The sequence below is a fragment of the Ostrea edulis genome, chromosome 8 (assembly GCF_947568905.1).
Source record: "Ostrea edulis chromosome 8, xbOstEdul1.1, whole genome shotgun sequence".
In the NCBI taxonomy this organism is placed as follows: domain Eukaryota; kingdom Metazoa; phylum Mollusca; class Bivalvia; order Ostreida; family Ostreidae; genus Ostrea; species Ostrea edulis.
In genome coordinates this window covers 75,281,580-75,306,092 of record NC_079171.1, presented here as the reverse complement: position 1 = coordinate 75,306,092, position 24,513 = coordinate 75,281,580, and the positions used below count along the sequence as shown (strand labels likewise).

General features: G+C 33.5%; 1 protein-coding gene across 3 annotated transcripts; it reads left to right on the top strand.

The window, feature by feature from the left end:
* The first annotated feature begins 12,341 nt into the window (after positions 1-12,341).
* On the top strand, positions 12,342-18,195 carry LOC130049313 (uncharacterized). Of its 3 annotated transcripts, XM_056146719.1 has the most exons (7): positions 12,342-13,063; positions 13,173-13,353; positions 14,144-14,242; positions 14,367-14,462; positions 14,661-14,807; positions 14,919-15,088; positions 16,382-16,432. In XM_056146719.1, the coding sequence occupies exons 1-7, from the start codon at positions 12,553-12,555 to the stop codon at positions 16,387-16,389; spliced, it is 1,212 nt and encodes a 403-aa protein (XP_056002694.1). In that variant the 5' UTR covers positions 12,342-12,552; the 3' UTR covers positions 16,390-16,432. The 3 variants fall into 3 exon arrangements, with proteins under 3 accessions (XP_056002694.1, XP_056002696.1, XP_056002695.1); XM_056146721.1 differs by lacking the exons at positions 12,342-13,063; positions 14,144-14,242; positions 14,367-14,462; positions 14,661-14,807; positions 14,919-15,088 and adding exons at positions 16,668-16,802; positions 17,101-18,195 and having other exon boundaries at positions 13,225-13,353; positions 16,382-16,574; XM_056146720.1 differs by lacking the exons at positions 12,342-13,063; positions 13,173-13,353; positions 14,144-14,242; positions 14,367-14,462; positions 14,661-14,807 and adding exons at positions 16,668-16,802; positions 17,101-18,195 and having other exon boundaries at positions 14,951-15,088; positions 16,382-16,574.
* Positions 18,196-24,513: the final 6,318 nt, after the last annotated feature.

Sequence of the window (24,513 nt, the reverse complement as noted above, 5' to 3'; positions counted from 1 at the left end):
AGAAGAAATATTTTTGCCATTAGCCGTTAATTTTTAATTAAGCCTTAAAGTCGTTAATTATTTTTATAGGATTTCTGATGCATAAACACGAAAGTAGTTCCGGCTGGATGAGGTTTTCACGGGATAACTTCTTAACCTCACCGTCCATGATAACTATTAATAAAGATTTGATGAGCTCTGACATGTAGCAGTTTTTGCCATTAGAAGAAATATTTTTGCCATTAGCCTTTAATTTTTTATTAAGCCTTAAAATCGTTAATTATTTTTATAGGATTTCTGATGCATAAACACGAAAGTAGTTCCGGCTGGGTGAGGTTTTCACGGGATAACTTCTTAACCTCACCGTCCATGATAAATATTAATACAGATTTGAAGAGCTCTGACATGTAGCACTTTTTGCAATTAGAAGAAATATTTTTGTCATTAGCCGTTAATTTTTTTATTAAGCCTTAAAGTTGTTAATTATTTTGATAGGATTTCTGATGCATAAACACGAAAGTAGTTCCGGCTGGGTGAGATTTTCACGGGATAACTTCTTAAAATCACCCCCCATGATAAATATTAATACAGATTTGAAAAGCTCTGACATGTAGCACTTTTTGCCATTAGAAGAAATATTTTTGCCATTAGCCGTTTATTTTTTATTAAGCCTTAAAGTCATTAATTATTTTTATAGGATTTATGATGCTTAAACACGAAAGTAGTTCCGGCTGGGTGAGGTTTTCACGGGATAACTTCTTAACTTCACCCTCATGACAAATATTAATACAGATTTGAAGAGCACTGACATGTAGCACTTTTTGCCATTAGAAGAAATATTTTTGCCATTAGCCGTTAATTTTTTATTAAGCCTTAAAGTCGTTAATTATTTTTATAGGATTTCTGATGCATAAACACGAAAGTAGTTCCAGCTGGGTGAGGTTTTCACGGGATAACTTCTTAACCTCACCGTCCATGATAAATATTAATACAGATTTGAAGAGTCTGAGATGTAGCACTTTTTGCCATTAGAAGAAATATTTTTGTCATTAGCCGTTAATTTTTTTATTAAGCCTTAAAGTCGTTAATTATTTTTATAGGATTTCTGATGCATAAACACGAAAGTAGTTCCGGCTGGGTGAGGTTTTCACGGGATAACTTCTTAACCTCAACGTCCATGATAAATATTAATACAGATTTGAAAAGGTCTGACATGTAGCACTTTTTGCCATTAGAAGAAATATTTTTGCCATTAGCCGTTAATTTTTTATTAAGCCTTAAAGTCGTTAATTATTTTTATAGGATTTCTGATGCATAAATACGAATGTAGTTCCGGCTGGGTGAGGTTTTCACGGGATAACTTCTTCACCTCACCCCCCCCCCCCCCATGATAAATATTAATACAGATTTCAAGAACTCTGACATGTAGCACTTGTTGCCATTAGAAGAAATATTTTTGCCATTAGCCGTTAATTCTTTATTAATCCTTAAAGTCGTTAATTATTTTTATATGATTTCTGATTTTTGCCATTAGCCGTGAATTTTTTATTAAGCCTTAAAGTCGTTAATTATTTTTATAGGATTTCTGATGCATAAACACGAAAGTAGTTCCGGCTCAATGGGGTTTTCACGGGATAACTTCTTCACCTCACCCCCCATGATAAATATTAATACAGATTTGAAGAACTCTGACATGTAGCACTTGTTGCCATTAGAAGAAATATTTTTGCCATTAGCCGTTAATTCTTTATTAATCCTTCAAGTCGTTAATTATTTTCATAGGATTTCTGATGCATAAACACGAAAGTAGTTCCGCCTGGGTGAGGTTTTCACGGGATAACTTCTTAACCTCACCCTCATGACAAATATTAATACAGATTTGAAGAGCACTGACATGTAGCACTTTTTGCCATTAGATGAAATATTTTTGCCATTAGCCGTTAATTTTTTATTAAGCCTTAAAGTCGTTAATTATTTTTATAGGATTTCTGATGCATAAACACGAAAGTAGTTCCGGCTGGATGAGGTTTTCACGGGATAACTTCTTAACCTCACCGTCCATGATAACTATTAATAAAGATTTGATGAGCTCTGACATGTAGCACTTTTTGCCATTAGAAGAAATATTTTTGCCATTAGCCGTTAATTTTTTTTATTAAGCCTTAAAGTCGTTAATTATTTTTATAGGATTTCTGATGCATAAACACGAAAGTAGTTCCGGCTGGGTGAGGTTTTCACGGGATAACTTCTTAACCTCAACGTCCATGATAAATATTAATACAGATTTGAAAAGGTCTGACATGTAGCACTTTTTGCCATTAGAAGAAATATTTTTGCCATTAGCCGTTAATTTTTTATTAAGCCTTAAAGTCGTTAATTATTTTTATAGGATTTCTGATGCATAAATACGAATGTAGTTCCGGCTGGGTGTGGTTTTCACGGGATAACTTCTTCACCTCACCCCCCCCCCCCCCATGATAAATATTAATACAGATTTGAAGAACTCTGACATGTAGCACTTGTTGCCATTAGAAGAAATATTTTTGCCATTAGCCGTTAATTCTTTATTAATCCTTAAAGTCGTTAATTATTTTTATATGATTTCTGATTTTTGCCATTAGCCGTGAATTTTTTATTAAGCCTTAAAGTCGTTAATTATTTTTATAGGATTTCTGATGCATAAACACGAAAGTAGTTCCGGCTCAATGGGGTTTTCACGGGATAACTTCTTCACCTCACCCCCCATGATAAATATTAATACAGATTTGATGAACTCTGACATGTACCACTTGTTGCCATTAGAAGAAATATTTTTGCCATTAGCCGTTAATTCTTTATTAATCCTTCAAGTCGTTAATTATTTTCATAGGATTTCTGATGCATAAACACGAAAGTAGTTCCGCCTGGGTGACGTTTTCACGGGATAACTTCTTAACCTCACCCTCATGACAAATATTAATACAGATTTGAAGAGCACTGACATGTAGCACTTTTTGCCATTAGATGAAATATTTTTGCCATTAGCCGTTAATTTTTTATTAAGCCTTAAAGTCGTTAATTATTTTTATAGGATTTCTGATGCATAAACACGAAAGTAGTTCCGGCTGGATGAGGTTTTCACGGGATAACTTCTTAACCTCACCGTCCATGATAACTATTAATAAAGATTTGATGAGCTCTGACATGTAGCACTTTTTGCCATTAGAAGAAATATTTTTGCCATTAGCCGTTAATTTTTTATTAAGCCTTAAAGTCGTTAATTATTTTTATAGGATTTCTGATGCATAAACACGAAAGTAGTTCCTGCTGGGTGAGGTTTTCACGGGATAACTTCTTAACCTCACCCTCATGACAAATATTAATACAGATTTGAAGAGCACTGACATGTAGCACTTTTTGCCATTAGAAGAAATATTTTTGTCATTAGCCGTTAATTTTTTTTATTAAGCCTTAAAGTCGTTAATTATTTTTATAGGATTTCTGATGCATAAACACGAAAGTAGTTCCGGCTGGGTGAGGTTTTCACGGGATAACTTCTTAACCTCACCGTCCATGATAAATATTAATACAGATTTGAAGAGCTCTGACATGTAGCACTTTTTGCCATTAGAAGAAATATTTTTGCCATTAGCCGTTAATTTTCTATTAAGCCTTAAAGTCATTAATTATTTTTATAGGATTTCTGATGCATAAACACGAAAGTAGTTCCGGTTGGGTGAGGTTTTCACGGGATAACTTCTTAACCTCACCGTCCATGATAAATATTAATACAGATTTGAAGAGCTCTGAGATGTAGCACTTTTTGCCATTAGAAGAAATATTTTTGTCATTAGCCGTTAATTTTTTTATTAACCCTTAAAGTTGTTAATTATTTTAATAGGATTTCTGATGCATAAACACGAAAGTAGTTCCGGCTGGGTGAGATTTTCACGGGATAACTTCTTAAAATCACCCCCCATGATAAATATTAATACAGATTTGAAAAGCTCTGACATGTAGCACTTTTTGCCATTAGAAGAAATATTTTTGCCATTAGCCGTTAATTTTTTATTAAGCCTTAAAGTCATTAATTATTTTTATAGGATTTCTGATGCTTAAACACGAAAGTAGTTCCGGCTGGGTGAGGTTTTCACGGGATAACTTCTTAACCTCACCCTCATGACAAATATTAATACAGATTTGAAGAGCTCTGAGATGTAGCACTTTTTGCCATTAGAAGAAATATTTTTGTCATTAACCGTTAATTTTTTTATTAAGCCTTAAAGTCGTTAATTATTTTTATAGGATTTCTGATGCATAAACACGAAAGTAGTTTTGGGTGGGTGAGGTTTTCATGGGATAACTTTTTAACCTCACCCTCATGATAAATATTAATACAGATTTGAAGAGCACTGACATGTAGCACTTTTTGCCATTAGAAGAAATATTTTTGCCATTAGCCGTTAATTTTTTATTAAGCCTTAAAGTCGTTAATTATTTTTATAGGATTTCTGATGCATAAACACGAAAGTAGTTCCGGCTGGGTGAGGTTTTCACGGGATAACTTCTTAACCTCAACGTCCATGATAAATATTAATACAGATTTGAAGAGCTCTGACATGTAGCACTTTTTGCCATTAGAAGAAATATTTTTGCCATTAACCGTTAATTTTCTATTAAGCCTTAAAGTCATTAATTATTTTTATAGGATTTCTGATGCATAAACACGAAAGTAGTTCCGGCTGGGTGAGGTTTTCACGGGATAACTTCTTAACCTCACCGTCCATGATAAATATTAATACAGATTTGAAGAGCTCTGACATGTAGCACTTTTTGCCACTAGAAGAAATATTTTTGCCTTAGCCGTTATTTTTTTTATTAAGCCTTAAAGTCGTTAATTATTTTTATAGGATTTCTGATGCATAAACACGAAAGTAGTTCCGGGTGGGTGAGGTTTTCACCGGATAACTTCTTAAAATCACCCTCCATGATAAATATTAATACATATTTGAAGAGCTCCGACTTGTAGCACTTTTTGCCATTAGAAGAAATATTTTTGCCATTAGCCGTTAATTTTTAATTAAGCCTCAAAGTCGTTAATTATTTTTATAGGATTTCTGATGCATAAACACGAAAGTAGTTCCGGCTGGGTGAGATTTTCACGGCATAACTTCTTCACCTCACCCCCATCATAAATATTAATACAGATTTGAAGAGCTCTTACATGTAGCACTTTTTCCCATTAGAAGAAATATTTTTGCCATAAGCTGTTATTTTTTTATTAAGCCTTAAAGTCGTTAATTATTTTTATAGGATTTCTGATGCAAAAACACGAAAGTAGTTCCGGCTGGGTGAGGTTTTTACTGAATAACTTCTTAACCTCCCCTCCCCAATGATAAATATTAATACAGATTTGAAGAGCTCTGACATGTAGCACTTTTTGCTATTAGAAGAACTATTTTTGACATTGCCCGTTAATTTTTTATTAAGCCTTAAAGTCGTTAATTATTTATATAGGATTTCTGATGCAAAAACACGAGAGTAGTTCCGGCTGGGTGAGGTTTTTACTGAATAACTTCTTAACCTCACCCCCCATGATAAATATTAATACAGATTTGAAGAGCTCTGACATGTAGCACCTTTTGCCATTAAAAGAAATGTTTTTGCCATTAGCCGTTATTTTTTTAATAAGCCTTAAAGTCGTTAATTATTTTTATAGGATTTCTGATGCAAAAACACGAAAGTAGTTCCGGCTGGGTGAGGTTTTTACGGGATAACTTCTTCACCTCACCCTCCATGATAAATATTAATACAGATCTGAAGAGCTCTGACATGTAGCACTTTTTACCATTAGAAGAAATATTTTTGCCATTAGCAGTTAATTTCTTTTATTAAGCCTTAAAGTCGTTAATTATTTTTATATGATTTCTGATTTTTGCCATTAGCCGTTAATTTTTTATTAAGCCTTAAAGTCGTTGATTATTTTTATAGGATTTCTGATGCATAAACACGAAAGTAGTTCCGGCTCGGTCGGGTTTTCACGGGATAACTTCTTCACCTCACCCACCATGATAAATATTAATACAGATTTGAAGAACTCTGACATGTAGCACTTGTTGCCATTAGAAGAAATATTTTTGCCATTAGCCGTTAATTCTTTATTAATCCTTCAAGTCGTTAATTATTTTCATAGGATTTCTGATGCATAAACACGAAAGTAGTTCCGGCTGGATGAGGTTTTCACGGGACAACTTCTTAACCTCACCCTCATGACAAATATTAATACAGATTTGAACAGCACTGACATGTAGCACTTTTTGCCATTAGATGAAATATTTTTGCCATTAGCTGTTAATTTTTTATTAAGCCTTAAAGTCGTTAATTATTTTTATAGGATTTCTGATGCATAAACACGAAAGTAGTTCCGGCTGGATGAGGTTTTCACGGGATAACTTCTTAACCTCACCGTCCATGATAACTATTAATAAAGATTTGATGAGCTCTGACATGTAGCACTTTTTGCCATTTGAAGAAATATTTTTGCCATTAGCCGTTAATTTTTTATTAAGCCTTAAAGTCGTTAATTATTTTTATAGGATTTCTGATGCATAAACACGAAAGTAGTTCCGGCTGGGTGAGGTTTTCACGGGATAACTTCTTAAAATCACCCCCCATGATAAATATTAATACAGATTTGAAAAGCTCTGACATGTAGCACTTTTTGCCATTAGAAGAAATATTTTTGCCATTAGCCGTTTATTTTTTATTAAGCCTTAAAGTCATTAATTATTTTTATAGGATTTCTGATGCTTAAACACGAAAGTAGTTCCGGCTGGGTGAGGTTTTCACGGGATAACTTCTTAACCTCACCCTCATGACAAATATTAATACAGATTTGAAGAGCATTGACATGTAGCACTTTTTGCCATTAGAAGAAATATTTTTGCCATTAGCCGTTAATTTTTTATTAAGCCTTAAAGTCGTTAATTATTTTTATAGGATTTCTGATGCATAAACACGAAAGTAGTTCCGGCTGGATGAGGTTTTCACGGGATAACTTCTTAACCTCACCGTCCATGATAAATATTAATACAGATTTGAAGAGCTCTGAGATGTAGCACTTTTTGCCATTAGAAGAAATATTTTTGTCATTAGCCGTTAATTTTTTTAATAAGCCTTAAAGTCGTTAATTATTTTTATAGGATTTCTGATGCATAGACACGAAAGTAGTTTTGGGTGGGTGAGGTTTTCATGGGATAACTTTTTAACCTCACCCTCATGATAAATATTAATACAGATTTGAAGAGCTCTGACATGTAGCACTTTTTGCCATTAGAAGAAATATTTTTGCCATTAGCCGTTAATTTTTTATTAAGCCTTAAAGTCGTTAATTATTTTTATAGGATTTCTGATGCATAAACACGAAAGTAGTTCCGGCTGGGTGAGGATTTCACGGGATAACTTCTTAACCTCAACGTCCATGATAAATATTAATACAGATTTGAAAAGGTCTGACATGTAGCACTTTTTGCCATTAGAAGAAATATTTTTGCCATTAGCCGTTAATTTTTTATTAAGCCTTCAAGTCGTTAATTATTTTTATAGGATTTCTGATGCATAAACACGAATGTAGTTCCGGCTGGGTGAGATTTTCACGGGATAACTTCTTAACTTCACCCTCCATGATAAATATTAATACAGATTTGAAGAGCTCTGACATGTAGCACTTTTTGCCACTAGAAGAAATATTTTTGCCATTAGCCGTTATTTTTTTTATTAAGCCTTAAAGTCGTTAATTATTTTTATAGGATTTTTGATGCATAAACACGAAAGTAGTTCCGGGTGGGTGAGGTTTTCACCGGATAACTTCTTAAAATCACCCTCCATGATAAATATTAATACATATTTGAAGAGCTCCGACTTGTAGCACTTTTTGCCATTAGATGAAATATTTTTGCCATTACCCGTTAATTTTTAATTAAGCCTCAAAGTCGTTAATTATTTTTATAGGATTTCTGATGCATAAACACGAAAGTAGTTCCGGCTGGGTGAGATTTTCACGGCATAACTTCTTCACCTCACCCCCATGATAAATATTAATACAGATTTGAAGAGCTCTGACATGTAGCACTTTTTCCCATTAGAAAAAATATTTTTGCCATAAGCCGTTATTTTTTTATTAAGCCTTAAAGTCGTTAATTATTTTTATAGGATTGCTGATGCATAAACACGAATGTAGTTCCGGCTGGGTGAGGTTTTCACGGGATAACTTCTTAACCTCACCCTCCATGATAAATATTAATACAGTTTTGAAGAGCTCCGACATGTAGCACTTTTTGCCATTAGAAGAAATATTTTTGCCATTAGCCGTTAATTTTTTTTAAGAATTAAAGTCGTTAATTATTTTTATAGGATTTCTGATTTTTGCCATTAACCGTTAATTTTTTATTAAGCCTTAAAGTCGTTAATTATTTTGATAGGATTTCTGATGCATAAACACGAAAGTAGTTCCGGCTGGGTGACGTTTTCACGGGATAACTTCTTAACCTCACCCCCATGATAAATATTAATACAGATTTGAAGAGCTCTGACATGTAGCACTTTTTGCCATTAGAAGAAATATTTTTACCATTTTCCGTTAATTTTTTATGAAGCCTTAATGTCGTTAATTATTTTTATAGGATTTCTGATGCATAAACACGAAAGTAGTTCCGGCTGGGTGAGGTTTTCACGGGATAACTTCTTAACCTCCCCCCCCAATGATAAATATTAATACAGATTTGAAGAGCTCTGACATGTAGCACTTTTTGCTATTAGAAGAACTATTTTTGACATTGCCCGTTAATTTTTTATTAAGCCTTAAAGTCGTTAATTATTTATATAGGATTTCTGATGCAAAAACACGAAAGTAGTTCCGGTTGGGTGAGGTTTTTACTGAATAACTTCTTAACCTCACCCTCCATGATAAATATTAATACAGATTTGAAGAGCTCTGACATGTAGCACTTTTTGCCATTAAAAGAAATGTTTTTGCCATTAGCCGTTATTTTTTTATTAAGCCTTAAATTCGTTAATTATTTTTATAGGATTTCTGATGCATAAACACGAAAGTAGTTCCGGCTGGGTGAGGTTTTCACGGGATAACTTCTTCACCTCACCCTCCATGATAAATATTAATACAGATCTGAAGAGCTCTGACATGTAGCACTTTTTACCATTAGAAGAAATATTTTTGCCATTAGCAGTTAATTTTTTTTATTAAGCCTTAAAGTCGTTAATTATTTTTATATGATTTCTGATTTTTGCCATTAGCCGTTAATTTTTTATTAAGCCTTAAAGTCGTTAATTATTTTTATAGGATTTCTGATGCATAAACACGAAAGTAGTTCCGGCTCGGTGGGGTTTTCACGGGATAACTTCTTCACCTCACCCCCCATGATAAATATTAATACAGATTTGAAGAACTCTGACATGTAGCACTTGTTGCCATTAGAAGAAATATTTTTGCCATTAGCCGTTAATTCTTTATTAATCTTTAAAGTCGTTAATTATTTTCATAGGATTTCTGATGCATAAACACGAAAGTAGTTCCGCCTGGGTGAGGTTTTCACGGGATAACTTCTTAACCTCACCCCCATGATAAATATTAATACAGATTTGAAGAGCTCTGACATGTAGCACTTTTTCCATTAGAAGAAATATTTTTGCCATTAGCCGTTAATTTTTTATTAAGCCTTAAAGTCGTTAATTATTTTTGTAGGATTTCTGATGCATAAACACGAATGTAGTTCCGGCTGGGTGAGGTGTTCACGGGATAACTTCTTAACCTCACCCTCCATGATAAATATTAATACAGATTTGAAGAACTCTGACATGTAGCACTTTTTGCCATTAGAAGAAATATTTTTACCATTAGCCGTTAATTTTTTATTAAGCCTTAAAGTCGTTAATTATTTTTATAGGATTTCTGATTCATAAACACGAAAGTAGTTCCGGCTGGGTGAAGTTTTCACCGGATAACTTCTTAAAATCACCCTCCATGATAAATATTAATACAGTTTTGAAGAGCTCCGACATGTAGCACTTTTTGCCATTAGAAGAAATATTTTTGCCATTAGCCGTTAATTTTTTTTTAAGAATTAAAGTCGTTAATTATTTTTATAGGATTTCTGATTTTTGCCATTAACCGTTAATTTTTTATTAAGCCTTCAAGTCGTTAATTATTTTTATAGGATTTCTGATGCATAAACACGAAAGTAGTTTCGGCTGGGTGAGGTTTTCACGGGATAACTTCTTAACCTCACCCCCATGATAAATATTAATACAGATTTGAAGAGCTCTGACATGTAGCACTTTTTGCCATTAGAAGAAATATTTTTACCATTTGCCGTTAATTTTTTATGAAGCCTTAATGTCGTTAATTATTTTTAAAGGATTTCTGATGCATAAACATGAAAGTAGTTCCGGCTGGGTGAGGTTTTCACGGGATAACTTCTTAACCTCCCCCCCCCCCCCAATGATAAATATTAATACAGATTTAAAGAGCTCTGACATGTAGCACTTTTTGCTATTAGAAGAACTATTTTTGACATTGCCCGTTAATTTTTTATTAAGCCTTAAAGTCGTTAATTATTTATATAGGATTTCTGATGCAAAAACACGAAAGTAGTTCCGGCTGGGTGAGGTTTTTACTGAATAACTTCTTAACCTCACCCCCCATGATAAATATTAATACAGATTTGAAGAGCTCTGACATGTAGCACTTTTTGCCATTAAAAGAAATGTTTTTGCCATTAGCCGTTATTTTCTTATTAAGCCTTAAAGTCGTTAATTATTTTTATAGGATTTCTGATGCATAAACACGAAAGTAGTTCCGGCTGGGTGAGGTTTTCACGGGATAACTTCTTCACCTCACCCTCCATGATAAATATTAATACAGATCTGAAGAGCTCTGACATGTAGCACTTTTTACCATTAGAAGAAATATTTTTGCCATTAGCAGTTAATTTTTTTTATTAAGCCTTAAAGTCGTTAATTATTTTTATATGATTTCTGATTTTTGCCATTAGCCGTTAATTTTTTATTAAGCCTTAAATTCGTTAATTATTTTTATAGGATTTCTGATGCATAAACACGAAAGTAGTTCCGGCTGGATGAAGTTTTCACGGGATAACTTCTTAACCTCACCGTCCATGATAAATATTAATACAGATTTGAAGAGCTCTGAGATGTAACACTTTTTGCCATTAGAAGAAATATTTTTGTCATTAGCCGTTAATTTTTTTATTAAGCCTTAAAGTCGTTAATTATTTTTATAGGATTTCTGATGCATAAACACGAAAGTAGTTTTGGGTGGGTGAGGTTTTCATGGGATAACTTTTTAACCTCACCCTCATGATAAATATTAATACAGATTTGAAGAGCTCTGACATGTAGCACTTTTTGCCATTAGAAGAAATATTTTTGCCATTAGCCGTTAATTTTTTATTAAGCCTTAAAGTCGTTAATTATTTTTATAGGATTTCTGATGCATAAACACGAAAGTAGTTCCGGCTGGATGAGGTTTTCACGGGATAACTTCTTAACCTCAACGTCCATGATAAATATTAATACAGATTTGAAAAGGTCTGACATGTAGCACTTTTTGCCATTAGAAGAAATATTTTTGCCATTAGCCGTTAATTTTTTATTAAGCCTTCAAGTCGTTAATTATTTTTGTAGGATTTCTGATGCATAAACACGAATGTAGTTCCGGCTGGGTGAGGTTTTCACGGGATAACTTCTTAACCTCACCCTCCATGATAAATATTAATACAGATTTGAAGAACTCTGACATGTAGCACTTTTTGCCATTAGAAGAAATATTTTTACCATTAGCCGTTAATTTTTTATTAAGCCTTAAAGTCGTTAATTATTTTTATAGGATTTCTGATCCATAAACACGAAAGTAGTTCCGGCTGGGTGAGGTTTTCACCGGATAACTTCTTAAAATCACCCTACATGATAAATATTAATACAGTTTTGAAGAGCTCCGACATGTAGCACTTTTTGCCATTAGAAGAAATATTTTTGCCATTAGCCGTTAATTTTTTTTAAGAATTAAAGTCGTTAATTATTTTTATAGGATTTCTGATTTTTGCCATTAACCGTTAATTTTTTATTAAGCCTTAAAGTCGTTAATTATTTTGATAGGATTTCTGATGCATAAACACGAAAGTAGTTTCGGGTGGGTGAGGTTTTCACGGGATAACTTCTTAACCTCACCCCCATGATAAATATTAATACAGATTTGAAGAGCTCTGACATGTAGCACTTTTTGCCATTAGAAGAAATATTTTTACCATTTGCCGTTAATTTTTTATGAAGCCTTAATGTCGTTAAGGTATCCGAACCTCATTAGACCACGTGACTAAAAAGACGATGTCGGGACATATCGGTGTATGTCGGAAGGTGTCGGAAATTAATAAAAGTATTTTAATAAATAAATAAAAATGAAATAAATAACTATTATTTTAAATTTCATTTTGTTCGTCAATCATTAAAAAATAAAATACGTTCAAGTTTGATGTTTCCGTAAAGTCTCGTACACACGAGATGGTGGGAAAATCTGTAATGGCTGCGCCCCTGAAAAAAGTCGTGCGGGACAAACGCGGTCGTTTTACGTCGGATATAGTCAAAAAAGGGGAGAAGGATGACAGCACAAAACGACAGAAGGGTATTAGAAACATCGTTGTCGAACATAATTACCCCATTGGACATTTTCACGACGATAACAACAGATGTGAAGAATGTTGTCCGGGAATATCACGGTTAGTGAATTCAAAAAAGATAGAAACGGAAGATTGGGGAAAGGGTAGGCGTGTTGTAGAATTGAGATGTTTGGTCGATTCCTTAAGCCACTGTCTGTTCTGTAGGATGGGACCGTTATATCTTGCGCATGAAACTATCAAAGGTGAAATGAAGATGGGACTGGGGGGGGGGGGGTATTTGTATATACAGTGTATTAACTGCGGGCAGCTGAATACCATCCCATATGGCAGTACATACTCCGAGCCATCGACAAGAGGACAGAGAATGTTTTCAGTGAACACAAAGTTAGGTGCAGGTATGTACTGTGTGTTTATAATTGAGAAATTGTACAATGTTATTGTTTGCATATTCAATTATATGTCACACCCACAGAAGGTTTGAAATTTGCTGAATATGTTTTGTAGCAATGATTGACTCGATTGGAGGCCCACAACGAGTCAATAATTTCCTTACAACGCTTGATCTCCCATCAATATCAAACAAAAATCTCAAAGCCATGGAACGACGAGCTGGGCAAATAATTGAAGATTATGCAGAGAAAAGTATGGCCATTGCAACTAAAGTATCATTTGACACTGAAATGAGGTAAGTTTTTCAAAGTACACAAGGCTACAATAAAATATATGTGTGTTTCCTATTTTAATTCCCCCTAACTTAGGTAAGTAAAACATATTATTTTATAAAAAGTTAAACATTTGATCAAAATCTTAGTTTTTGATATGCTGTAAATACAGACCTATCTACATTAGAATACTTTTCAAACAATATGATTGATTGATTAGATATTGTTAACGTCCCTCTCGAGCATCCTTCAATCATATGGAGATGAAGGGCTGCAAAATTCAGGCCTATGTTTGGCGCATACAGCCTTTGAGCAGGGATGGGTCTTTATCGTGCACAACAGCTGTGACACAGGACCTCGGTTTTTGCAGTCTCATCTGAAGGACAGAGAAACTCGAATGCAAATGATATAAAACATTCCTGTATCATCAATATAGTCTGCAGCAAAAATGTAGATGTAGGGTCGGGAAACCAAAAACACACATATATTTTATTTAGGCCTAATATGTTTGAAAGATTGACATAATTGTTATTTGTAGTTTGTCAGAATTTTTTTCAATTTAAAATACAGGGAATCATGTAGCCTTTGTAGGCACATACTGTGTGCGACTCGACACAAAACACTAGGTATTATGCTATTTGATACTTTCATTTTGTAATTTTATATGAGTGGATAGGTATTGACTCATTAGAAGTGAGTGCCCTCCTATTTTATTCAGACTCTATCAATTGTGTGCTTCAGGAAAAATTATAAATGAATAAGTGAAACAATTAAAATATGCCATGTACCTTCAGAAATTATCATTCATTGTAGTGACATTTCAACTATGGAAGAAAAAAATGCACCATTTGTCCATCATGCTACTTTTGATGAGGAGTTGGGTACTGCAGTTATAGATGGTGAATTCCTAGGGTATGTAATATTAGAATGTTGAAACCTATGTTGGAAATGACAAAGTTGTTACACTTCATGTGCATATATAGATAACATGTATACCTATGCGAGTATAAATATGATACAACTAAAATAATTTCAGTAATCCTGCATCACTTTTGAAATCTACAAGTGTGCTTCAAGACCAGGAGGAAAGTGGCGATTCTGGAAATGATGATGATGATGATGATGATGATGAGTAAGTGCAACAGTTCTAACATTTTCATTATATACTATAACACTAACAACAACATATTTTTTTTAAATCTTGGGAGTGATCTGACTTGTATCAATGTACCAGTTAAACAGACACAGTGCTTGCACTTTTACAATTCATACACCAGAGAAAAGCCTTGATTAATTGGAAATATACATTATCTTGTGTTATTTATTTCAGGAATTCTAACCCAGCGCAAGTTTGTCTGCCAGATCGAGATTCACAAAATGTTGACCATTCTCCTCAGACTCCAAAACTAGTTTGTCCATCACATGTAGATTTACAGGAAATGGACCTTGCTCTTCACACTCCACAAGGAATAGTCAAGTAATTCTCATATACTTTAATGCTTTCATGTGATACATTTAATTTCGTTCATATATATTATCATATTGTGAACTTTAGTGCATTCTCATTCTATGTGGACATTATTTATAGTGAAACTGCACATATAGACAAAGTGTCAGGAAGGTCATTTGGAAAAGTCAAGATGAAAAGACAGGGAGTGGCTGTTTCAAAGAAGCTGAAATTTAACCCACGAACAAGAACAGGAATGACAGTTTGTGCTGACCATGGCTGGCAAAAAAGGGGATTTGATAGTCTAACAGGTAAGAGAATAAATTATAAAAGTGTAATGTGGAATTCTGCTGAAAACTGTATAAATTTTCATTTTACGCCATAAAACATTTAAACATTCAACAGGCCATACATTTTTGGTCAGCAAAAGTAAGTATGGCAATAAAGTTCTTAAAACTGTTATTAAACATCGAACTTGTTCGGTTTGCAAATGGTGGAAACGAAATAGACCTGGACAACAGGTTCGCAATCACAAATGTGTCTGGAATCACAAAGGTTCATCAAGACAGATGGAGGCTATGGCTGGGATTCAGGCGATAAAGGAGATGATGTCACAAAAGACACCAGTTGAAGTTATTGAGGGTGATGGAGACAATACTGTGATATCGAGGATTGAGAATGAACTGGGTGTAAGAATAAAGAAAAAACTTGACCGTAACCATTGTGTTAAAAATGTCACTAAACATTTATATGACTTGAAGAATAGTAAAGCCGCAAAGATAAGCAATCAGGTGATTCAGCACTTCACAAAATGTATCAAGTACATCTTCGCTAAAAATCAAGGTGATCCAGATGGCATGCGGGAAAACTTGGAAGCATTAGTGCCTCACCAGTTCGGAGACCATACCAAGTGTGTTCCAAGGTTTTGTGGATACAAGAGAAGACCAGCTCAGACATACTTGCATCGAAGTTTACCGTACAAGACATCACTGAGTGACCCAGTTTTGAAAGAAAAACTTGATAAAATCTTTGAACCTGTGATTGCCAAAGCTACCTTGTATAGTGATTTAGGGTCCAGCCAAGCTTGCGAACATGCTAATCGAGCAGTCAGTTTACGAGCACCAAAACACTTGCATTATGGGGAAAGTCAAAGCCTTGACTTCCGTGTAAAAGCTACTGCAGCATGTATGAATGAAGGTCGCAAATACTTACCGGAGGTAGACAAGTTTGATGTTATATTGAGGTGTTTGTTGAGTTTTGTTCAATTTCCTGTTGTCAGTTTTGACCATTTTTTGCAGCTTATTTTTGAAAATTAATATATATTACTAACAAAAACTCTTCGATGAATGTGTATATTTTCAAAGTAAGAAAACCTTATTTACATTAACTTTAGGCTAATATTTATTGTTATAAATGAAAGGTGAAGATAACGAACAGTGATGAATCTCATAATTCATAATTTTTGAATTACTCGAAAAGAATGATGAATTCTTTCTTGCTCATTCTTATTCTGACAGTGTATATACTATTACTTTTAGGTATTTAAAAAATTTATGAAATCTTTCTTGCTCGTTCTTATTCAGTGTATTTACTATTACTTTCAGGTATTTAAAGAACACGGATTATCCCCTGGTCATCATACACTGAAATATTCGGAGAAGATGGACATGGAAAGACAGAAGAGACAGGAAAGATCAAAGTTGCCTGGAAAGAAGCGCCGTCGATTGGAATTGAAGCAGGAGAGAATTACCCAAAAAGGAGCCAATGAAGCAGCTGAAGGAGATACATATCAATCAGGTAAACAATAACTTACAAAGTGTTAGTTTATGAATAAATCTTGAAATTGATTGTTTGTATATTAGAGATAAATGTATATTCATATTTCATCAGAAGTTGGACTTTCTGACCAAGTCGACATCCAGACTATTCCTGATGCAGTTCCCAAACCAGGATTCACCAAAGTCGACCACCTGAACGAAGTTCAAGAGAATAGGGTCATTATCGACCTAGAAACTACAGGATTGAGTAAGAAATATTATTGACTTCCACATTTTAGCTGACCTTAGCTGAAAGCTCAAGTGAGCTTTTCTGATCGCTTGTTGTCTGTCGTCTGTCTGTAAACTTTTTACTTGCGAATATATAAGGAAAATCTATAAATATGGGCCAGGGTGACTCAGGTGAGCGATGTGGTCCATGGGCTCATTGTTGGAGTTTTGAATACCATTACCAATTCTGTATTTAGAGTAAATTACATGTATATAGATAGTTTATATCAATATGTGTTTTCATAAGTTTTCAATTCAATTTTATGGATCTTTTTCAGTTCAGCGTGGACTAATGCCTCATATCACACAGATTGCTGCACAAGTTATGGATTCTGATGCCGAGTTTTCATATTATGTTTCACCTAAAGTACCCATCAATGAAAATGCTGAGCAGATAACTGGGATATCCTGGGATGGTGAACACATGACTGTGCACGGAAAGCAAGTGGCAACTGTATCGATAACAGAAGCACTTTCAAAATTTTTAATTTTTTTGAAGAACATTAGCAATGTTGTTTTGATTGCACACAATGGAAGAGTTTTTGACTTCCGTGTTCTATCCTATGCTATATGTAGAGTAGGAATGATGAATGAATTTTCAAATCATGTTTTAGCATTTGTGGATTCTTTGTCATCATTGCGTTCAAAAGTTCCAAAACTTGGTTCTTATAAGCAAGAATTTCTAGCAGAATATTTCTGTCAAGAATCTTACAATGCTCATGATGCAGTTGATGATGTCAAAATGCTAGCTAAGATTTTGTGTGCAAGTGGCATGACAAAAGCAAATTATGTAAAACATTCTTATGCATCAAATTGTCATTTTTTACAAGAAGAGTTCAATCTTGCCAAGGCCAAAAATATTGGCACCCTACATTGTCTTGTTGCCAGTGGTGTTCTCAAATTAGCTACTGCAGAAAATATAGCAGGTTCTGGCCTAAATCTACAACATTTGAAACTTGTTTGGCAGAGAGATGGTGAAGATGGTCTGAGAAATATTTTTACTGCAAAAAATTGTATCGAGAAACCACGTGTTACCAAAGATAAAAAGTTGTTGGGAAATATTATTCCAAAGCTTTGTTCATTTTTTGAACAGTAAATTTGTCATGTTTTATAAGCATGTTTTGTGTTTGACACATGTAAAGTTGATACATTAGCTATTTGGTCTTTAGATGTGAAAAGTAAACTTTATATGATAATGAGCATTTCCTGATGATTCAAGGTCAGGTCGATGTTAGTGACATTTATCATTGTTTTATTAAGAGTTCCTATGCTTTCATTGTTTGAATGATACATTTTTCATATGTCTGTTAATTTTTTTTTCCAAATTGGAATGTTGCATCAAAATGTTTCAATGTTAAGATTTTTGTATGGGGGGGGGGGGGGGGGGGGGGGGATGTGGTTCAACATAGCATAATGTAAGTTTCCTATGGTAAATGTCTTTATAATTGTGGTAAACAAAAATATAGGGATTGAACTTCATTTGCAGTACATTATTTGTGAAAAGTTTACATTATCTTTTTTTTAAAAACAGCGATTTTGTACATTTCGCCGTTTTGCACTTGAATTTTTGTATATTTAAAGTTTTCTACGGTAAATATCTTTATAATTGTGCTAAACAAAAATATAGGGATTGAACTTCATTTGCAGCAAAATATTTGTGAAATTTCTGCATCATTTTTTTTAAAAACAGCAATTTTGTACATTTCACCTTTTTGCACTTGAATTTTTATTTTTCTTTTTTTCATGTTTTCTCATAGTCAGTCTGTCTTTTTGATGTTAGAAGTGTTTTAAAATAAAAATCATGCTATAATAATAAAAGAAAACTTTAAATGTCTATTTATTTCTTATTTTATTTCATTATTTGAAAAAAAGTTGCAGCATAATTGAAAAATGTTGGGAAATATAAATAATTGATAATATAAGGTAATTTTGCGGTAAATTTTCAATAAAAAACATAGATATATCTTTTAGCATCAATTACGGTCATAATACACACCTTGATTTACATTTTATAAAAATCCGCAAATGTGGGTCGGATACCTTAATTATTTTTATAGGATTTCTGATGCATAAACATGAAAGTAGTTCCGGCTGGGTGAGGTTTTCACGGGATAACTTCTTAACCTCCCCCCCCCCAATGATAAATATTAATACAGATTTAAAGAGCTCTGACATGTAGCACTTTTTGCTATTAGAAGAACTATTTTTGACATTGCCCGTTAATTTTTTATTAAGCCTTAAAGTCGTTAATTATTTATATAGGATTTCTGATGCAAAAACACGAAAGTAGTTCCGGCTGGGTGAGGTTTTTACTGAATAACTTCTTAACCTCACCCCCATGATAAATATTAATACAGATTTGAAGAGCTCTGACATGTAGCACTTTTTGCCATTAAAAGAAATGTTTTTGCCATTAGCCGTTATTTTCTTATTAAGCCTTAAAGTCGTTAATTATTTTTATAGGATTTCTGATGCATAAACACGAAAGTAGTTCCGGCTGGGTGAGGTTTTCACGGGATAACTTCTTCACCTCACCCTCCATGATAAATATTAATACAGATCTGAAGAGCTCTGACATGTAGCACTTTTTACCATTAGAAGAAATATTTTTGCCATTAGCAGTTAATTTTTTTTATTAAGCCTTAAAGTCGTTAATTATTTTTATATGATTTCTGATTTTTGCCATTAGCCGTTAATTTTTTTTATTAAGCCTTAAAGTCGTTAATTATTTTTATATGATTTCTGATTTTTGCCATTAGCCGTTAATTTTTTATTAAGCCTTAAAGTCGTTAATTATTTTTATAGGATTTCTGATGCATAAACACGAAAGTAGTTCCGGCTGGATGAAGTTTTCACGGGATAACTTCTTAACCTCACCGTCCATGATAAATATTAATACAGATTTGAAGAGCTCTGAGATGTAGCACTTTTTGCCATTAGAAGAAATATTTTTGTCATTAGCCGTTAATTTTTTTATTAAGCCTTAAAGTCGTTAATTATTTTTATAGGATTTCTGATGCATAAACACGAAAGTAGTTTTGGGTGGGTGAGGTTTTCATGGGATAACTTTTTAACCTCACCCTCATGATAAATATTAATACAGATTTGAAGAGCTCTGACATGTAGCACTTTTTGCCATTAGAAGAAATATTTTTGCCATTAGCCGTTCATTTTTTATTAAGCCTTAAAGTCGTTAATTATTTTTATAGGATTTCTGATGCATAAACACGAAAGTAGTTCCGGCTGGATGAGGTTTTCACGGGATAACTTCTTAACCTCAACGTCCATGATAAATATTAATACAGATTTGAAAAGGTCTGACATGTAGCACTTTTTGCCATTAGAAGAAATATTTTTGCCATTAGCCGTTAATTTTTTATTAAGCCTTAAAGTCGTTAATTATTTTTATAGGATTTCTGATGCATAAACACGAATGTAGTTCCGGCTGGGTGAGGTTTTCACGGGATAACTTCTTAACTTCACCCTCCATGATAAATATTAATACAGATTTGAAAAGCTCTGACATGTAGCACTTTTTGCCACTAGAAGAAATATTTTTGCCATTAGCCGTTATTTTTTTTTATTAAGCCTTAAAGTCGTTAATTATTTTTATAGGATTTCTGATGCATAAACACGAAAGTAGTTCCGGGTGGGTGAGGTTTTCACCGGATAACTTCTTAACCTCACCCCCCATGATAAATATTAATACAGATTTGAAGAGCTCTGAGATATAGCACTTTTTGCCATTAGAAGAAATATTTTTGTCATTAGCCGTTATTTTTTTATTAAGCCTTAAAGTCGTTAATTATTTTTATAGGATTTCTGATGCAAAAACACGAAAGTAGTTCCGGCTGGGTGAGGTTTTTACGGGATAACTTCTTCACCTCACCCTCCATGATAAATATTAATACAGATCTGAAGAGCTCTGACATGTAGCACTTTTTACCATTAGAAGAAATATTTTTGCCATTAGCAGTTAATTTTTTTTATTAAACCTTAAAGTCGTTAATTATTTTTATATGATTTCTGATTTTTGCCATTAGCCGTTAATTTTTTATTAAGCCTTAAAGTCGTTAATTATTTTTATAGGATTTCTGATGCATAAACACGAAAGTAGTTCCGGCTCGGTGGGGTTTTCACGGGATAACTTCTTCACCTCACCCCCCATGATAAATATTAATACAGATTTGAAGAACTCTGACATGTAGCACTTGTTGCCATTAGAAGAAATATTTTTGCCATTAGCCGTTAATTCTTTATTAATCCTTAAAGTCGTTAATTATTTTCATAGGATTTCTGATGCATAAACACGAAAGTAGTTCCGCCTGGGTGAGGTTTTCACGGGATAACTTCTTAACCTCACCGTCCATGATAAATATTAATACAGATTTGAAGAGCACTGACATGTAGCACTTTTTGCCATTAGAAGAAATATTTTTGTCATTAGCCGTTAATTTTTTTATTAAGCCTTAAAGTTGTTAATTATTTTGATAGGATTTCTGATGCATAAACACGAAAGTAGTTCCGGCTGGGTGAGATTTTCACGGGATAACTTCTTAAAATCACCCCCCATGATAAATATTAATACAGATTTGAAAAGCTCTGACATGTAGCACTTTTTGCCATTAGAAGAAATATTTTTGCCATTAGCCATTTATTTTTTATTAAGCCTTAAAGTCATTAATTATTTTTATAGGATTTCTGATGCATAAACACGAAAGTAGTTCCGGCTGGATGAGGTTTTCACGGGATAACTTCTTAACCTCACCGTCCATGATAAATATTAATACAGATTTGAAGAGCTCTGAGATGTAGCACTTTTTGCCATTAGAAGAAATATTTTTGTCATTAGCCGTTAATTTTTTTATTAAGCCTTAAAGTCGTTAATTATTTTTATAGGATTTCTGATGCATAGACACGAAAGTAGTTTTGGGTGGGTGAGGTTTTCATGGGATAACTTTTTAACCTCACCCTCATGATAAATATTAATACAGATTTGAAGAGCTCTGACATGTAGCACTTTTTGCCATTAGAAGAAATATTTTTGCCATTAGCCGTTAATTTTTTATTAAGCCTTAAAGTCGTTAATTATTTTTATAGGATTTCTGATGCATAAACACGAAAGTAGTTCCGGCTCGGTGGGGTTTTCACGGGATAACTTCTTCACCTCACCCCCCATGATAAATATTAATACAGATTTGAAGAACTCTGACATGTAGCACTTGTTGCCATTAGAAGAAATATTTTTGCCATTAGCCGTTAATTCTTTATTAATCTTTAAAGTTGTTAATTATTTTCATAGGATTTCTGATGCATAAACACGAAAGTAGTTCCGGCTGGGTGAGGTTTTCACGGGATAACTTCTTAACCTCACCCCCATGATAAATATTAATACAGATTTGAAGAGCTCTGACATGTAGCACTTTTTCCATTAAAAGAAATATTTTTGCCATTAGCCGTTAATTTTTTATTAAGCCTTAAAGTCGTTAATTATTTTTGTAGGATTTCTGATGCATAAACACGAATGTAGTTCCGGCTGGGTGAGGTTTTCACGGGATAACTTCTTAACCTCACCCTCCATGATAAATATTAATACAGATTTGAAGAACTCTGACATGTAGCACTTTTTGCCATTAGAAGAAATATTTTTACCATTAGCCGTTAATTTTTTATTAAGCCTTAAAGTCGTTAATTATTTTTATAGGATTTCTGATTCATAAACACGAAAGTAGTTCCGGCTGGGTGAGGTTTTCACCGGATAACTTCTTAAAATCACCCTCCATGATAAATATTAATACAGTTTTGAAGAGCTCCGACATGTACCACTTTTTACCATTAGAAGAAATATTTTTGCCATTAGCAGTTAATTTTTTTTATTAAACCTTAAAGTCGTTAATTATTTTTATATGATTTCTGATTTTTGCCATTAGCCGTTAATTTTTTATTAAGCCTTAAAGTCGTTAATTATTTTTATAGGATTTCTGATGCATAAACACGAAAGTAGTTCCGGCTCGGTGGGGTTTTCACGGGATAACTTCTTCACCTCACCCCCCATGATAAATATTAATACAGATTTGAAGAACTCTGACATGTAGCACTTGTTGCCATTAGAAGAAATATTTTTGCCATTAGCCGTTAATTCTTTATTAATCCTTAAAGTCGTTAATTATTTTCATAGGATTTCTGATGCATAAACACGAAAGTAGTTCCGCCTGGGTGAGGTTTTCACGGGATAACTTCTTAACCTCACCCTCATGACAAATATTAATACAGATTTGAAGAGCACTGACATGTAGCACTTTTTGCCATTAGAAGAAATATTTTTGTCATTAGCCGTTAATTTTTTTTATTAAGCCTTAAAGTCGTTAATTATTTTTATAGGATTTCTGATGCATAAACACGAAAGTAGTTCCGGCTGGGTGAGGTTTTCACGGGATAACTTCTTAACCTCACCGTCCATGATAAATATTAATACAGATTTGAAGAGCTCTGACATGTAGCACTTTTTGCCATTAGAAGAAATATTTTTGCCATTAGCCGTTAATTTTCTATTAAGCCTTAAAGTCATTAATTATTTTTATAGGATTTCTGATGCATAAACACGAAAGTAGTTCCGGCTGGGTGAGGTTTTCACGGGATAACTTCTTAACCTCACCGTCCATGATACATATTAATACAGATTTGAAGAGCTCTGAGATGTAGCACTTTTTGCCATTAGAAGAAATATTTTTGTCATTAGCCGTTAATTTTTTTATTAAGCCTTAAAGTTGTTAATTATTTTGATAGGATTTCTGATGCATAAACACGAAAGTAGTTCCGGCTGGGTGAGATTTTCACGGGATAACTTCTTAAAATCACCCCCCATGATAAATATTAATACAGATTTGAAAAGCTCTGACATGTAGCACTTTTTGCCATTAGAAGAAATATTTTTGCCATTAGCCATTTATTTTTTATTAAGCCTTAAAGTCATTAATTATTTTTATAGGATTTCTGATGCATAAACACGAAAGTAGTTCCGGCTGGATGAGGTTTTCACGGGATAACTTCTTAACCTCACCGTCCATGATAAATATTAATACAGATTTGAAGAGCTCTGAGATGTAGCACTTTTTGCCATTAGAAGAAATATTTTTGTCATTAGCCGTTAATTTTTTTATTAAGCCTTAAAGTCGTTAATTATTTTTATAGGATTTCTGATGCATAGACACGAAAGTAGTTTTGGGTGGGTGAGGTTTTCATGGGATAACTTTTTAACCTCACCCTCATGATAAATATTAATACAGATTTGAAGAGCTCTGACATGTAGCACTTTTTGCCATTAGAAGAAATATTTTTGCCATTAGCCGTTAATTTTTTATTAAGCCTTAAAGTCGTTAATTATTTTTATAGGATTTCTGATGCATAAACACGAAAGTAGTTCCGGCTCGGTGGGGTTTTCACGGGATAACTTCTTCACCTCACCCCCCATGATAAATATTAATACAGATTTGAAGAACTCTGACATGTAGCACTTGTTGCCATTAGAAGAAATATTTTTGCCATTAGCCGTTAATTCTTTATTAATCTTTAAAGTCGTTAATTATTTTCATAGGATTTCTGATGCATAAACACGAAAGTAGTTCCGGCTGGGTGAGGTTTTCACGGGATAACTTCTTAACCTCACCCCCATGATAAATATTAATACAGAT

Bases quoted from the DNA above. Each gene is read 5' to 3' on its own strand.
- LOC130049313 (XM_056146719.1), top strand. From the start codon at position 12,553: ATGGTGGGAAAATCTGTAATGGCTGCGCCCCTGAAAAAAGTCGTGCGG. The intron at 13,064-13,172 runs GTATGTACTGTG...TATGTTTTGTAG, and splicing joins GAACACAAAGTTAGGTGCAG to CAATGATTGACTCGATTGGA. The intron at 13,354-14,143 runs GTAAGTTTTTCA...CATTCATTGTAG, and splicing joins TCATTTGACACTGAAATGAG to TGACATTTCAACTATGGAAG.